At 43.1% G+C, this 17,759-nt stretch overlaps 1 protein-coding gene across 3 annotated transcripts; it reads left to right on the top strand.

The window, feature by feature from the left end:
• Positions 1 to 2,146: 2,146 nt before the first annotated feature.
• LOC147617588 (uncharacterized) lies at positions 2,147 to 16,267 on the top strand. 3 transcript variants are annotated; one of them, XM_086775879.1, is made up of 6 exons: positions 2,147 to 3,667; positions 3,749 to 4,021; positions 4,108 to 4,612; positions 4,772 to 5,211; positions 5,995 to 6,304; positions 15,378 to 16,267. In XM_086775879.1, exons 2-6 carry the CDS (start codon positions 3,986 to 3,988, stop codon positions 15,983 to 15,985), a joined length of 1,899 nt encoding a protein of 632 aa, XP_086632005.1. In that variant the 5' UTR covers positions 2,147 to 3,667; positions 3,749 to 3,985; the 3' UTR covers positions 15,986 to 16,267. The 3 variants fall into 3 exon arrangements, with proteins under 3 accessions (XP_086632005.1, XP_086632004.1, XP_086632003.1); XM_086775878.1 differs by having other exon boundaries at positions 3,749 to 4,612; XM_086775877.1 differs by having other exon boundaries at positions 2,147 to 4,612.
• Positions 16,268 to 17,759: the final 1,492 nt, after the last annotated feature.

Below are 17,759 nucleotides of genomic sequence, written 5' to 3'. Positions count from 1 at the left end.
TGACACAGACAGGCTTACGGATTGGCAATTGCAACCCTCTGCTATATGCACTCATCCTGTTCCTCTTCCCGCCTTAACCTCCATCAAAGCTTACAGGCTTCTTCAGCCTGCTCCATGGATTCAGCAACATGCTATTTCTCTGTGGCATATAAGGAAGCCCCTCTCATGGTGGCGGAAGAATCTCGGGATGTTATGGAAGTGTAAAATGCCATTGAAACAAAAACTTTTTCTTTGGAGATGTATGACAGGCACATTGTCAGTGGGGGTCACACTTGCTAAACGTCGCATTGCACCATCCACATGTTTAAGATGTCAGGCTCCTTCAGAGACTGTTCTTCATTTGCTTTGGCACTACCCGTGTTCTAGGATCCTCCTCAGGAGAATTTCAGATTATCTTCGGCTCCGTTTCCCGAGTCACAGATTTGGGAAATATTTCTGGCTCTTTGGCAGATTTATGAGGTCATTGTCTCAATACTCACTATTTCTCTCTTGGGTGAGATATTGGGCTCTTTGGACAATCTAGAGTGAGCATAATTTGGCATACTTGGGTCGGCAGATTCACAAGTCATATCAATCTTTCCGAGCCTCATTGCGGCAATCCTTATATGATGCCTGCCATGAGGGTGATATGGATGCTTCTTGCATAGAGCTTTTCTTTTTATGTTTCTGATCTTTGGGATACTCTCCATTTCGGAGACCTCCCATCATGTAAATTTATGAGCATATAAATATACTGCACTGGATATTACCCAAAAAAATGTGTGTGTGTGTGTATATACATATGTACACACACACACACACACACACACACACACACACTTGTATGTATTCACACATACATATCTTTAGATTTTAGCATCAAACTTGATATGATCATCAAGTTATAATGTAAGGTCGTAGATTTTAGCAGGTAGGGCACGTGGTGCCATACACTTTGTAAATGTGGGTCAACATGTTGATTTGATTAAGGCTTCGAAAAGATTGACCAATAATGATAGCACTATTTTTTTAATGCGACATTATGTAATACACAGTTAATTCATGTGTGAGAGACATGCGCGAGTGTCAACTCTACTACAATTTTTTCTTGAAGCCCACCCTCATTAATCAACCACTAATCATAATTATCTACTCTTAGTTATTGATGCATGGTGGCCCACGAGATGGCTTGGCCATCCTCTATCCTTTAATACACATTATTTTTTCAAAATTTTTATTCACATAATTGCCAAATTTTTAAAACTCACACCCTATATCCTTACGCTTATTTATTAAATGATCACGATCAAGCTTGTAGCCTTGCTGTGCCTTATCACTCACTGATCATGCTTGTAATTGCCACTCTCTCATGTGGTTAGGGGTTGTCGTGGTGGATCATGGATCTGATGAGGAGCTATCGTTCGTGGATCGTTGAGGAGATGCCACGTGGCTGTGACATTTGTGGCTGTGTTAAAAATGTCACGTGGCATGTTCCCGTAGATATATATAGAATATATAGATATAGATAATATAGATATAGATGTGGCCATACTAGGTCTTCACTCCAACAACCTTACCCCAAAAAGAAAATAACGTTAGCTTCCTCTCATGCCAACATGGAGAGGAGGAGGAGAGACTTTACCTCGACTTAATGATCTGGAGAGAGCAACTTTACGTCGACTTGTGATCTGGAGAGAGCAATCGACGGAGAAGACTCGAACTAAGAAGATGTTGATTTCGAAGATTTTTAAATTTTTTCTAAAAAGAACTAGAATGACAAGTGAAGGTTATATTTTTGAACATCAATTAAAGGTTGGAAAAAAAAATAAAGTTTGAATAAACCTTTTATTTTAAGAAAATTGCAGGGAATAAACGTTTGGCATGGCCCATGTGATCGTGCCACCGGTGATGGACACTTATTCCATTATTATAATTCTTTTTGGGCCCTACAATTTGAGATCATCGTTAAATGGCTGAAACTTCCGTCACTACTGCAGCTCGAGATTCCGTCGTGATTTCATATTAATCAAAATCTCCGGCATTGTAAGAAGCTTGCTGCAATTCAATCTGTGAACGCGCTTAACGTTCCGTCCGCATCGCACTTTCATCTTCTTTAATTTCTGTTGATAAATCCTGCCAAAACCCTCGTCAGACGATACAATCCCTGCCGGAACTTTAACCTAGCCCAAGAACCCCTGCAGAAACCCTAGCCAAAGCAAAGAAAAAACCGCCCATTTAATAAACCTCTGTAGAAACCCTACAAAAGCCATGCAGAAGGACCTCTGCAGAGAGATCATGCGGAAACCCTAAATGAGGTTCAAGGACTCGTGCAGAAACGAAGAAGTAAAAGACCAAGAAAGAAAGCCTAGCCGTGCGAAAACCCTACCCTTGCCAAGACCCTGCCGAAGGCGGAGCAAGCGCCCTGCTGAAGCTCTGCTGAAGGAGCGGCGACGTTCGTCAAGCTTGCTGCTGCCGGACGGCAACGGGACAGAGATAAAGTGCTGGTGGTGGGGCAACGGTATGTGGCCATGGTGCCATCCATATCTGCTTTTCGCTTGGCATCTTGGTCCTGTACAACGCATCATTCGATCCAAAATAGAAACTATGAGCTTGACAAAAGCCTTTCTTTACCATTATCAATGCTTTGAAATGCCATTGGCAACATGCTACTTGTACAGACTCAGAGCCTTTCTATTGGTAGATCAGGCAAAAGGGAACCTCCCCCCTTTTCTTCTCTGAATCCTGATTCTTGGATGTCAGAGAGATTTGTCAGCCGCCATATCCCTGACAGTGCTCATTCAATGCTTTGCATTCACCGATGGCGAGGCGCGCGCGCCCCCCGCCCACAGGGTAAGACCTTCGAAACTTGCTCTGCTATCACAGACGATTAGCCATAGATAGACACCAAGATTAACCTCCTTTTGGCTACGGAAATTACAGTTAACTTCCCTACCAGCTCTGAATAGAAAATTAGAAATCGCCTGGCGACGGAAATCGATCTAACGTAGAATTAGATTCACTAACCATGTTTAGCAATACCCTTTCCCCAATAGTTCAAGTTTTCTCCCTCAAAATCGAATGCTTCAGACTTGCTTATATAGTCCAGCTTTGGTGAAGCTTTTTGAATCAGAGCCTGTTTGTTTTTCCATCTCTCTGTCTCCATGATTGGTAATGGCTTCTACGGATCTTGCTGTAAGAAGCAGGCTCTGGCTACCTTGGAAGATCAACCAATAATGGTGCTGTTCAGTCAAGCTCAAGCCTAACAGAATGCCACCAATTTCTGAAAAAATCTATGTCACATACCAAAAATGTGGAGGCTTTAAGGTGTCAAATGAGAAGATGAAGAGCATGCCAGGTCCCTGTTGTGGTCTAGTAGGCAAAGTAGACGTTCTGGAGAACAACCTTGTTCACCTCAACAGCAGGAAAGAGAAACCAGAACACTCTGCATTCCTTGCGAACAGAACAAAGCTCACGACAGAAGATCGCCCCGTTGCTAACCCCAAACCTTCCAAAACTACAGATAAAGTTACCCACAGAAAGGTTACTTCATATTCACTCTCCTCTAGATCCCACCCCAAAAGCTTGGTTTCTACGACAAATCTGCAGCAGCAGGCATCTGAATATTCAAATCAGAGCAGTACCAATTCACCTCGAAGCAAGGTTCTTTCAAAGGGGGAAGCTGCCGGACGTAAGACTCTTGCACTTGTTCTCAGCACAAAGGATTCCCCTGAAGACCTAATAAAAGAAGACTATTCTTTGATGCTTTCAGAAACTGGCAGCTGCTCCAGTGAGGTTTCAAATGGTCAAGAGAGCTGTGTCTCGAACTTTGTAGATATACCAGTGTCTCAGGCAGCGAATTTGCAATTGAGGCCACCTTCTTGCAGAGGAATGGAAGCAGACAACATAATTAACAGTAGCCACATTCATTCCAGATCACAACACCCGGATGTTCCTAGAAAGAAAGGCGTGCCAGGTGAGCTTGACGATCGTGGGCGAAGCGACATGAATGATGACAGTGAAGAGAGCGAGTGCGGCGTTGCAGGTGCGATTTGTCTCAGTTCCTTCACTTTTGGCTCAATGAGACAATTTCTTCCCTTCTCAGAAACCAATACAAGCTGCATGTTGCAGCTCCTAGGTGGGAAGAAGTCACATGTGAGGCGATTATCAAACGAAAGCTGCATGTGTATGCTGTCTCTGGAGTGTAGCGAAGATCGATTATCTGAAAGCGGGCCTGTGGAACCACCAACTAAATTCTCACCGCCGACAGAAGAAAGGGCTAGCAGTGGCCACATACCTGACTCCATTGTTCGCTTCAATAAGGGTACAGATGATCTGACTCATAAAGCTAATGCCGGAGAGCCGTGCATTCAAATAGAAAATGCTAGGAAGTTGGGCGTTGTGCAGGATCCCAAGTCCAAAAAGGGGAGAAAAAAGATGAGTGTCAGCAAGATTGCATCGCCACCAGTCAGGTGGAAGGTTGCCACGCAAAATCAGCACCCTCTGGTTCTTGACTCGGAGAAGTCTACACCCTCACAAGGCAGAAATAAAAAGAGGCCCAGATCTCCAGCAGGAAATAGAAAAAGCAAAAAAGCTACTTCCAGCCTTCTCAAGCGCAGGGGATTAGCGGCTGTTGGTATGTATCATTACCATGTTATCTTTTATGAATCTCATCTACAGTGTGATGTCTTTTTTGACTGAATTATGTACTTACAAAACATTCCATGGCATTTTCACTTCTCCCATGCTTCTTTTTTGAAGTATTCTCCACCCATTGCGATCTTTTTTCTTACAGGCCATAGAAGAGGGGTGGGACTGGAAAGCGCTTTCAATCTTGGGGTCGGAATTGGAGTCTCCTACATGCTTCTTGCTAATCGGAAAGAAGTCGAAAGGCTAAACACCCTTTTAGAGCGAACAGAATCCTTGGTAAAGGAGATCAAGCAGCAGGTTCAATGCAGAAAAAATACACTCCCTGACTGCGTCTCCAATTTAAGAAGTCCAGATATCATACCACCTGAGGTTCAAAAACATAAAGTCTCAGAGAAAGGTGAGACTTTTCAGGAGAAGCTAGAAGGAAAGATCAATGACTCACGTCTTGAAGCGAAGGATGCTGCTGAAACCATGTCAGAAAGCATACATATGGCCGAGCTTGAAGCGGCACTTGAAGCAGAGCTTGAGCTCATGCAACTAAATCTGACAGCTGAATCAGAAGCAAGTCCTAGAGAATCTGATGAGGTGCGATTTCTGCCACGGGGGTAACATATTGGGACCATGTTCTGGCTTTTTTCTGCATTGAAAAAATTGCAGCTTGATGGAGTTCCATCAAGTGGGATTAAGTAGTAGATATTGTTTGTCCTTGATAGCACGTTTTGAAGTAAATTGTTATCAAGAAAGAAAAGCTATATAAAATGGTCGGCTCTCAGTTTATGTTTGCTTCCTCCCTATGTAAGGGTGCCGGCACCTCCCTCGAGGACATGAGGGAAGCATGCATGCAGAGTAGATAAAGCTGGGCATTCTAAAAAAGTATGCTGCTCAGCCTCCTGCTCCCCCACAGAGCTTTGCATGTCCTCTCAAACCCAGATCTGCTATGCCATTGCCCCATCTCACATCTCAAATGATGAGAGCTTAGTTGGATGTCGGCTGCTGTGTGGATTGCATGCTGTGGCGCTGGAGGTGTGTGGCATCCCATCTAGCAAACCATCGTTTGCCATCCATCCGCTCCCATGGAATCTAAGGTACCCTTGCCAAGGGTTTTAGGGGTTTGTTGTTTTAACTTTGAAGATATCTGTGAGAGTTTTTCCTCTGAATCTTTTCAACCTCCATCCAAGTAGACGTTGATTTTGTATCCCCACACTTCCACTCCATAAATTTCTATAATTAGAACTGCATCTTCGGGATGAGGCAATACTGGAACGGGTGGCAGGCGATCTTTGTGAAGCCCCACAGAGGGGAGAGAGAGAGAGAGAGAGAGAGAGAGAGAGAGAGAGAGAGAGTTTTTTGCTGCTCTGACCTGTGCAGTGGAATGCAAATGTTTTCCCGAATGAGCCTGCAAGCATTGCTGATGAATTGTTGAGGAGACGCAATCAAAATGACACCACAGCACAACACTCATCAACTGATGAGGTGCTAAATTTCAACTATGCAGTTTCTCCAGGAGCTTTAGATAGGCGTTTACAAGAAGTATTAGAGGCACGACAAGAGGAGCGAATTGTTCAACTGGAAGGACAAATCAAAGCAACAGAAATTGACCTAGTTATGAAAGAGAAAGAACTCCAGTGTTGGAAGGACATTGCTCACCAATTGATCGAGTCATCTCATGCTGAATCAGGTAGGCTATGGAATTCTCCGTCATGACAGTTGTGAGTAGGGGTGTATGGTTATGCGCGTGTTATCCAACATATGTCAAAATTGTCGTGTACATGCAGGGTCTTATTATTGCGTTTTTTATGTAATTGCAGTAGGTGCAGGGAATAAATATGTCTGTGAGGCAATCAGTCTATGAGTGTTCTGGGCAAGAAACATAAGGATGGAAACTCAATAAGAAGAGAGAAAGCGATCTAGTTTCAGCAGGCAAATCAGGCTTAGAAGAGGCTTTCAGCATCCAGCCTTGGAGCAGGAGATTTAGTAACCAGTTTTGGCTGGTTTGGGCCTGCAAAACAGCCCAAACCGGCCCTTTTCTGCCTCCTTCGTGCCCTTCTCCCCGTCCTCAACTTCCTCTCTCGTTTTTCTCCTTGCCCTTGCCCTATTTCTGGTTTTCGCCCATTGACTGCCGCCTAGCCCCCCCTGCCCCGTCTTCTCTCTCTCCCCGCCCCCCCCCCCCCCTTTAAAAAAATAAAAATCAGCCTGCGGTCTTGTGCTTTATCCTCTCTCCTGCCGCGTTTTTTTTCTAATTCTTTTCTTCTCTACTACTAATTCCACTGTGAGCATTTCACCACACTACTAATGTCTCTCCCCTACCCATACAACGCATCACACTTGCTAGTGCTGTTTTGACATTGGTGATGCCCTTTGGCTTCTCTCTTCACGAAGACTTCATGGCCCCGTCCAATTTTCGCTTCTCTCTACAGCAAGACTTCATGGCCCCGCCATCAGCTGTCACTTGTCCGAAGAGGAGCTCGAAGCGGACCGCCAGCTCCTCGCCTCATTAGTGGTCTCATGAGAGGCCACTACCTTGTTATGCAAATTCGTTGGCAGTAGCCACAGATGCGAGACCTCTTAGTTTGTGAGTGTCACCATTTGCCACCCAAATGGCCCACCCTTGCTTTCTCATTATGTGTATACATTATATTGGCATCATTATGTGTATACATTGTATTGGCGTCTTTGGCTATTATGCATGGGATTGATGTCAGTCATGTGATACTGCGGATTTGGCTTTCCGCTAGGACTTGTGCCTATGTGTAAATGCCTTCGCACTGGCTTTGGTATCTCACGTACTTGTTTGGAACATGTCTATTTTGGTATAATCTCATGAACGGGGATTGTCCATACCAATGTTGCATTGCATAGCATCTTTACGTGCTTGCTTGTAAATTGAATTTGCATGTTGTTTTCATGTTTACTTGACTAATGTGTAGTTCCGGGTAAGGGAACACCCGCCCGTGAACCGTGCATGTGAAACTATCCGTTGACATAGTTACGTGGCATGTAGCAGGTGGTAAGTATTGGTCAAAGTTGAGTCTTAGGATCTAGTATTAATTTTTAAGTGAGTGTGTACACACTTTATTAAGTTTTGGGCAACCAAAACTCACTTATAAATTATGACCAGCCTTGTGTTCGCACACCCTGATGTCCCCAGGTGAACAAAGCTCAATGTCCACCGCCTAGATCTTATCCTCTTTGTTTGAAGAAAGCAACTAGCCATGTGTCATTCCCAGCTTGGACCCCAACTCACTTTCCCTCTTTGCATGTCACCTTAGGTGGACGCATGGTCACCATGAAACTCGTTTCAGTGGCCTTGAAACTCGTTTCGCGTTTTGGTGTTGAAACGTTTCATGCGTATCATTGAAACCATTTCGTTTCATGCAGAACAAAAAATTGTGATTTTTTCTATGCTTTATAAAACCTCTCTCTATATTTTTAAGTCTTTCACTTCCCTTCTTTTCTGTTTGTCTCTTTTGTTCTGTTCTCTTTTTTATGTTTTAACCATCCTCCTTTCTTCAATGGTGACATTATGGCAATATCTTCTCAATTTTTATGCATATGATTGTTTTGATCTACCGTTTCATTGTGCATCTATCCACAATTGAAACGTTTCATTCCAAAATAGATCGTTTCGACCGTGAAACGTTTTAGCAATGAAACGTTTCATGGTGACCATGGGTGGACGTCTTATCATCTCTCTCTTCTACTCTCTCTAGAAGTTGTTGCCCCTTAAATGAGGCCTTATGGCTGTATTTTTTGCACTTCTTCCTTCCTTACACCATATCCGAGCTTGTTAGAGTGTTTTCCAAGCTTCCAAGGGTGTTTCTAGGTCATATTCACTCTCCTACACATTCCCAATGACTCAAATACAACAAAACATTCCTTTTATTTACTGTAATTTTGGTCTTTTGGCTAAGAAACCTAATTTCAGCCTTTCTTTCTCAAGTTGGACCATAGGGAAAGCTTGCCTAAGGTTCCTTGCAACCACTTGAAGACTTTTGTCGCGAAAGATTGTGACAAGTCGAAGATTTCAGCATTCCATACGATTCCGTTGCAAAGACTTCCACTCACATTGACTCTACTTACAATTAGTAAGCATTAATCATCAATTATGGAAGCAAGTAACAAGAGGACGAAGCAACACCCCATGTTCACATATCTTGTGTAGTGTTCTCTTGTCCTCTCTTGTCCTACGTGCTCTCCTAAAGATTGTTTCTACCATGTGTATGTAGAGCAATAGAGAGCAGATGGTAGGGAATATGGGCACTTGAGAAGGTAGTGTGAGTTGAAGATCTTCATCAACAACCATATTGTTTACAATACTATATTCATATACATTAGTATGGAAATCTAGTCCGAAATGCCCATGACACTATATACTTAATTCTTCCAAGATCAATTTACATTATTTGAGGGAGGGCCTAGCCGTTCCAGCTCATTGTGCATCTCTTGTCAATTCAACAAATTATATTTTGTATTGTGCTTGTTGTTCATTAAATCTTAGTGTATTTAAGTTGCATTGTGTTCAATCAAACATTCCACACTGACCGGTGAAAGTACATTGGTATGAGAGTATATGGTTCTCTTTCACTATTATCATGAAAGACGATCATAGCGACTACTAGCTATCTCTATACTTAGAATACTATAGACAACCATATAGTGAATGTTGAAGAAGCCAATACAAGAGGTAGGGACAATGATATGCATGCTTCCAATGCTTTTCAGAAAGAACATAATCATGTGGTGCATACCAAGGAACATGAACATGTGGAATAGTTGTTCCGTGGTAAAGATAAAATGTAGGAAGGAGAGTCCATGGTCTTAAGGGATGAACTTACTCGTATGGAGACTCTTCTTTATGTACAAGAAGAAGAATTGAAGCTCTACCGCCAGGCTCCATTGGTACATGATCGTTTAAGGGCCAAGAAAGATGAATCATTTATGGATCATGCTATGGCAGTGATGGCTCAAGAGTTGCACATGAAACCAAGGAGTGGTCAAAGCGTATGTCAAATGCCATTTGTTGGTTGAAAATGTGCATGCATAACACATGCAATATGGGCTGCAATTTTTTGTTGGTGCAGGTGTTCCGTGTATCGCTCATGCTACGCATGCCCTCGAGTGTGCTTGTGAGGGAGAATTTATGGGTTGGAATGCACCAATGTATGTTGAGGAGCCAACCATGCCTGTCATGACCCTGTGAAAATGGAACAGCACAAGTGTGGGCATGGTGGTTGCTGAGCAAAATAAATATTAAATGATTTATATATGGGGTGCCCGGACAAATAGAAATATGATGGACATCTTCAAGTGTGAAGGGGGACCAAGAACATTAAAATTTTTAATGTTCTAACCATGGGTGGCCCCTAGGCATAAGTGACCCTTAGAAGTTTAATAAACTTGAGAAAGGGGCCTAGGATATTTTTGGAGAGGGGCAACTCCACTTTTGGTACACGCCTCTCTCATCTCTCTCTCTCTCTTGCTTTTGGAAAAAACGTGCAAGGAACCTGCATGGAGGAGAAGAAGAGTGGACTGGCTGCATAGAGGGGTGGTTGCTAATTTTGCTGTGTGGTGAATAGGCCGTACAGAGTACGTGTCTGCAGGCTGTACAGTCAGGCGGCTGCAGCTCTATTGCAAGCTGGTTCAGGTGGCGCTGACAGGGTACCGTACAGCAGGTATAGGCGGCGGCTGCTGTACGTCAGCTGACACAGGCGGCTGTTTTGCAGGCGCAGAACTGTACAAGCTGGGACAGTCAAGTACTGCACGCGAACACCTGTACGGACAGGTTCAGGCGATCGTTGTGCAGGTTCAGACAGAACAGGGGCTACAGGCGGGTACTGTACGGACATAATAGTACAAACGTTACAAGTCATCTGACGCAGGCTGGCACGACTGCTACAAGTCTTCTGACACAAGCGGCTGCAAGTTCACTGACATATGCAAGTACAGTCCTGTACGGACAGGTACAGGCGGGTACAGTCCAGTACAGTCCAGCGGTACAAATTGGAACGATCAGTCCCTCTGGTGCAGATCCACGCGTTGAATTGGTAAGCTCTGAACTTGTCCATCTTTCTTTCTTTCCACTGGCTTATGTCTACTGCAGAGTTGTGTTCAGGCGATCGTTGTGCAGGTTCAGATCTGTACAGAATAGGGGCTGCAGGCGGGTACTGTACGGACAGAATAGTACAAACGCTGCAAGTCGTCTGACGCAGGCTGGCACGACTGTTGCAAGTCTTCTGACACAAGCGGCTGCAAGTTCATTGACATATGCAAGTACAGTCTTGTACGGACAAGTACATGCGGGTACAGTCCGGTACAGTCCAACGGTACAAACTGGAACAGTCAGTCCCTCTGGTGCAGATCCACGCATTGAATTGGTAAGCTCTGAACTTGTCCATCTTTCTTTCTTTCCACTGGCTTATGTCTGCTGCAGAGTTGTGTTATCTGGCTCCTTGTGAGAGGAGGGGTATGGCAGTTTGAAGGGTGGAAACATACTCAGTTTTACATCTCATTGAATTTGAATAAAGAAATACCGAAAGGGGCGCCAAGCTTTGGGGCCAACAGGTGTCGATTTCATTTCAGTTTTGGGGCATTCTAGCTCCAGTTAATTTTGTTATTTATTTGGACTACAAGTGGAAGGGTAACTGCTAGTCTACCGCACTTTGGTTTCTACCAGGGGCCGTTTTCAATTCCTCATGCTTCCAAGGCACATATTTCTTTGCCCAATGCATTACCTTTTGTTTTCAAAATGATGCCGGTTATAGGGGCTGTCCAAATGGACATGCACACAGTAAAACATGTTGAGATGCAAGCTAATGCATCAAAGTCTTGTGACTTCAAAGCCGGAGAAAAATCTCTTAAGTTTGATACATATCATGGGGAATATGATGCATCAAAGGCACTTGCTTTTACTGTCCAATTTGATATTATCTTTAGTGATGTGGATTTCACTCAGAAATCCATGATCGGGCATGTAAGAATGTTTATGAAAGGTACTACTGCTCATTGGTGGCTTACTAAGAAGCTCTCCCCCCCAGATCCTGGTAGATCATGGGAAGAGTTCAAGCAAAGGTTTTATGCCTAGTTCTTGTTTCCCAATGCATTGAATGAGATAACAATGAAGTGGGATTGGGTGAATTAGAATGAAGGGGAAATGGTGAATGCATATGTGCACAAGTTTTGGGAAGTGCTTTTGGACGTGTCTCCAGGCAAGGCAGAAAGGAAGAGAAAATTTCAGTCAGGATTACAACTCGTGTACAAAGTGGGACTACAAATATATCACATGCTCCACATGTTTGAAGAAGTTAGGGGATTGTGTGGCTTCTAATCAAATACCCACAATTGATAGAGGTCCAGGCCAAAGGACACAAGCATGTAGTATCCAACCACACTGCTTGCATGTCCACGAGACCTGTATCACTTATGAATAGTTTGCCAACACCAGCCACACTGTATGCAAGCTCATTGATGGTGTTTGGCATTCCACCATCACCTTCCGATGCTTCGGAGTCTTCACAGGCAAATCTTCATGTAAGCCAAGTGACACACACGAGTCATACGGCCCGCATATCCAGAAGGCTAGGAGCAATAACCTACCACAAGTCCCAACAATTGCAACGCAGAAAATGTCCATGACCTGTGTTCATAAGTTCTTGATAGCATCTGCCATCATCCACTACTCTATGGCTACCGGCCATAAAAGTCCACATGGCCGTCTGCCATCTCTCTCTGTAACTGTTCATGATACATATCCAACTCCACTTTTAACTTCCAAGCAAGTTGCATGGTAAGCTTTTCCGAAGCTTGCTTTACCAAGCCATCAACGTGGCAGGTTTACTAAAACCTTTAGAAATCCACATGATATACATGAAAGCTCCGTTCATATCCTCTCAAAATATTTTCTTGCACACATACAAGAAATTCACCGTTGCAAATCCTTTGATGGACATTCTTGCAAATAAGCCTTGATGTTTTTAGCTGCTTTTGACCATAAATCGTTCTGAGAATGCCCACCATAAGGATAGATTGTCTACACAGCTTTTCGATAAAAACAGTGCTCAAAACAATCTCAAACAACCCCAAATTGCTTATTTGAGGGCCATTTCATGTGTAGGTTCTTGGTTACCATTGCCAAATGCATAAGCTGCTGAATTGTTTGATTGGGGTACACTTCCAGACTTTGCTGGATGATGGTATGCAGCCCTGACTCAGACTTTCTCTTCTTCTCATCATTAGATATCTGCATAAACGGTGCTACCTTGAGAAGAGTCTTCCAGAACTTCACTATGTATGAGCAAACCGACTCTCACTCATCCTGGGACAGCCAATCCCACTCCTTGTGAAGTTCCTCGGTGGTAGGAACTGGGCATAAAATTGGTTTTTTTAATTCAGCCGATGTGTGGGCAGCATTTACATCCATAATCTTGGCAAGGCACCAGTCATTGCTTGTGTCCTTTTAAGTGCATCCCCACATGTCTAAGCATCGTTGACTTTTTCAAAAAGTCTACATTACAAAAGACGCTCTCAAATTGCAATATGGAAGCAAGTTTTTTTCTACTGTCAATCTTACCATTGAAGTTCTCAAACCATTGAACTCTTGGGGCTTGTGCTTTGCAGTGCAGCTCTGTCCGTGTGTGTGCATCCTAATCATGAGGATGGTGACGTGACGGGGAGTCATGATGCCTTTTCTCTCGCTCTTGGGTCACACTCTGTGAATGAGTGGTACCCTCCACTGATGACACACAGCAGGATTGTGTAGAAAATCCCTCAATTTTGCTCCTCGCCTTTCTTGCATCATGTGGACCACCATGGGCAGCCAAATGGGGTGGATTTTTTCCCTTTGCATTTGCAACCACATCAGATTTAAATATGCAATTGCAAGTTACTGGGGTTTCTCAGCGCCCATCGCAGTTGCAATAGTTTCAAAAGTAACATCCTCGGCAGTGGCCTTTGCCTTCGCAGCCGACACCCTCTGTACATGTGGATCATCTCTCAGAGCCTTAATCTCTTCCACTTGACGCCTCGGCCCTCAAGTCATCTACACTTGTATGTACATCACTTTGAGACATTGCACCTCTGGTAAATAAGATTAAAAGCACTTAGATGCCATAACAAAACCACAAATCCAAATATGCACAATACACCACACTAGGGGCTGGAAGATGGGCTGACTCCCCCCCTACCCCCCAAGGTTATATTACCAAAAGTAGTCTGTTTCCAGGTCCTGAGGATTCAGCTCCTGTTAGCACTTGATTGCTCCAAGTACATCAAAGTGAATATAAAACAGTAGTATCTGAGTGTCCACAAGCCACTAGGCCAACATGTACTCTTGACAATCAAGAGTTCTCACAGGTACTTTCGCCATGCACAAGCTCTTCATAGAGATATTACTAAGCTTTAAAGTACAAAGCTCAAAGTTGTGAGGATATTCTTGAATCAAAAAAAAGAATTGATATAGGTAGGGAGGTTTGATACTCAAGGCAAGAGCTAGGGAAGTCCTGCAAGTCTTAGCTGTTTCGGGCTGATGCTTTGTAAATAAGAAGTTTTTCTTGTTTATTGTGCTATCTTACATATGCCAAGATGTAGCTCCTAATTTCAATTAGTGTGTAATTAGAAGTAGGCTTAGTTAATCTCTCAATAATTGCTCCTTTAATTCCTTAAGTGAGTTGAGTGTGTGTGTGTGTGTGTGTGTTATGTACATTTGTACAGGCATAGAGTACCTCTCCTTTGGGGATTGAAACTCACTCGAAACCGGTACTGTTCACACATTTATGAAGGTTTTGATAAACCTGATTTGTACTTAAAAAGTTGAGACTTTGGGATTGGCATGGTCTGAAGATATACTTCAGACTGTGGTGACCTGTCTCCACCAGGAATTTTGCACTATGCAGGAAATGCAAGTTTTAAGAGACTGGATTACTGCCATTAATTCTATGAAATGTGCATTAGTTTAATTCTGGTGCCTTCAATTCTTTGATTAATATGCCACTGGATGGATGCCCATCCTATTGTGGTTGCTGGCATCACAAATCACTTTGAAGGGTTGATGATCCCACCTTGCGATTGCCAACTGTAGAGCTGATGCGTTGGCTTGGTTTAGTTTCTGAAAAGCCTCCAATTGGAATAGACTCCTGTCTTTTGGTCTTTACACCCTTTAAGAGGTCTGTCAATGTCAGAAAACTTGTCCACATGCCTCTGTACACCCAAGACAATCCAATGAACTGCTGAAGCTCTCGAGCATTTTGGGGAATTGGCCACCCAAGAATGTCCTTGATCTTTGTTGGGTCCAAGGTAAGGCTACCAAGTACTAGAAGATTGGGCGGAGGTGTTTGTGTCCTTGCCTTTTTGAGTCAGGGTTCTTGTGTTGCTGCTATGGTTGGGGGTGCCATCATAGTGTGTCGATGGTGGTTGTGGACTATTTTAGGTGGAGTTTCTGAAGACAGACAACAGCTATACTTAGGTGCAGTCCTAGATGGTAGTTTTCAGCCCTGGTTTTGTGCAGAGCTGCCAAAGATGGCAGGTCTTTTGGGGCAGGTGAGTTGTTAAAGGTGGATGATTGATCCTCCACAGGCTTGTGTGAGGGCTTTTTTATATGCAATTTTTAGAGTGCATAGATGCTGTAATCAGAATTTTCCGTGGCTTGATTTTCCATGCAAGAACAGATGCTGTAGGTCATATAAATTCAGAGTGTCCCATTCATGTCCTATTAAGGTTTGCTGGTGAATACTCTCGCTTAAAATGTGTCTTTTTTGCAGTGGAGTGTAGGAAAAACCATACAACAATCAACAATGAGGGCTCGTTCTCAGCTGGCAAACATGCATCTGGTCTCACTGTGTCTAATAGGAAACCAACCAAAACACGGAAGCCCGTTGTTACCGAAGCACAACGACAGCAGTTTGATGCAAATTCATTGTGCCAGCAATGTGAAGATATTAAAAGAATTGATATTGTGGCTGCCCTCTCCTCTATGAATAAAGGAAGAGGGCATGGCTATGAGTTGTCTGCAACACCATATCCTTGGGAATGTTTCAGTGGTTCTTTAAATGATCCATGCTTTAAAGCGCTCACATCAACAAGCACTACACAGAGGCTTTTTGGGGATGCCCAGCAACCACCAAGGGCTGCGCCGGCATGGAAACAGGAGACTGCGATGCCGGTTTCGAGTGGAGGTGACAGGACAAACTCTTCTTATGGACCTTTGGCTGATCAAGATGTTGATGGTTTTCTGAAGGCATTAGAAGATAATAAGAGGTGTGTTTGGCCTCTCTATAAAGATGATTGGCATGCTGACCGGGAGTGCTTGGAAACACATGAATCAAATATGGTAACAGACCGGCCTGCACAGGGATGTGGACGAATATGATTGCCACTAGTGCAGCAGGGGCTTCTCCATGTAGGGGCAGGGTCAGCTTTGCCATTTGCATATACTTGGGTGCATCCCATGGCAGAAGGCAGAGTTTTTGGCATCCAGAAGCCAAGATCACTTTCTAGTGAAGCGTTGGCAAGGTCTTTGAAGAGAAGCTGCTCTGCAACTGTGTTGTTATTAATGGCAGAGGCTTCCTTTCCATGCTTTCGACAAAGCTTTAAATTTAGTGTGGTTCTCGTTCTTTCTTTTACTATTAAATTATTCTTCATGCATGCCCAACAAGAATCGTTCTATTGTGGATTGGTAGTCACCTTAGGATTTTTTTTTAAATTTTTTGCTCTTGGTGGTTGATCATAAAAGGCATGCTAGAAACACCTATGAAGTGTAAGAGAAGAATTAACCATATAGCATCTCCTTTTTGATAGAAGAGTTACATGAGTGTATCTTAATACCTTTTTATGATCTTGAGCTCAAGGATGAAGGTTCCTCAACCCTCTTCCAATTCTCTAAAACCTTGAAGAAAGAGGTAAGAAGGATCATCTATAAAGCTTGGTAGAAAGAGGTAAGAAGACTATATGATTGTATTAGCCTCAATAGATTCCTCTTTTTTTCCTCATTTTCAAAATAAAGAGGCATAGTCACCTTTCATTGGTGTATTGAAATAAACTTGGGAAAGATTCAAACCCACCCACCCCATGCCCCCCAACCCAAAAGAGAGGAAGATAATGAAATCGATCTTAGACAATATGATATCAAAAAGTAGGCATTAAGACTGGTATTTGGTTACTATATAGCAATCGTGAGGGCATTTATATAGTAGTCAAAATAGTTATGCTTGCTTTTAAACCAATAGTAAGATAGGTTGTTTGATTAAATGACTGAGACTCTAAGTTTGAACAATTAAGACTACAAGTTTGAACACAGTTATTGAATTTAAGTGATTAAAGTAAAAAAGCTAGTGAAGTCACCTTATAGCTTGCATGTACCTCCACCACACATAGTGAGTTCGGTTATAGGGGTTTTCCTTGGCCTTCTTTATACATCATAATTGGGATGAGTAAGTTGGAAGAGGCATGGGTCATTTTCTTCTAGGCACCAATTTGTTATAAATCAATGCTCCAACCTCATTACTTTGTCAGTGATAGTTCACTCTATTTTGTAAGCCCCCCTTACCATTGTGTTGAGCACCCAAGCACTTGATAGTTTCCAGTTTAGACACTAGACATTGGCCCATGTGTGAACGGATGGGTAGGAAACACTTTATGTAGACTTGGAACCATGCCAAGTAGGACGCATGTAAGTGTGAGCCGATCGGCCACACTCTTGGGTAACATCAAGAAGAGTCAAGTACAGGAGTTGTCAGAACTAGTTCAAACTGAAGCAGTGTTGACTGATACAGTGTTGACAGATACACATTTAATAGAAAGAGGAGGAGTCAAGGAAAAGAGCTGTTAGAATCAGTGCAGATTGTAGCAATGTTGACAAATTTAGTGCTGGCTGAAGGAGGAAGAGTCAGGCTCAATATTGTCTGAATCGCTTCAGATTGGAGGAAGAAGAGTTAGGATAGGAGTTGACAAATTAGAGGCTGGTCAGGTCAAGAGCTATTAGATCTAAGTCTGTTGGAGTCAGATACAGTTTGATTGGGACCTAATCAAGACTGAAGTGTTAGTTTCAGTGCCGAATGAAACACTGTTGATTGGCAGAAACAAAGCTGATTAGAATGGAAAGTGATAGAATATAGTGCTGATTGGACTAATGGTGTTTGAACTAG

This window comes from Cibotium barometz, chromosome 36 (assembly GCF_041138505.1).
Source record: "Cibotium barometz isolate CiBa-2024 chromosome 36, ASM4113850v1, whole genome shotgun sequence".
Taxonomy (NCBI): Eukaryota; Viridiplantae; Streptophyta; class Polypodiopsida; order Cyatheales; family Cibotiaceae; genus Cibotium; species Cibotium barometz.
Note: the sequence above shows the minus strand (reverse complement) of the source record. Positions and strands in the feature narration are given on the sequence as shown.

Bases quoted from the DNA above. Each gene is read 5' to 3' on its own strand.
- LOC147617588 (XM_086775877.1), top strand. From the start codon at position 3,247: ATGCCACCAATTTCTGAAAAAATCTATGTCACATACCAAAAATGTGGA. The intron at 4,613-4,771 runs GTATGTATCATT...TTTTTCTTACAG, and splicing joins CAGGGGATTAGCGGCTGTTG to GCCATAGAAGAGGGGTGGGA. The intron at 5,212-5,994 runs GTGCGATTTCTG...TGACCTGTGCAG, and splicing joins GTCCTAGAGAATCTGATGAG to TGGAATGCAAATGTTTTCCC.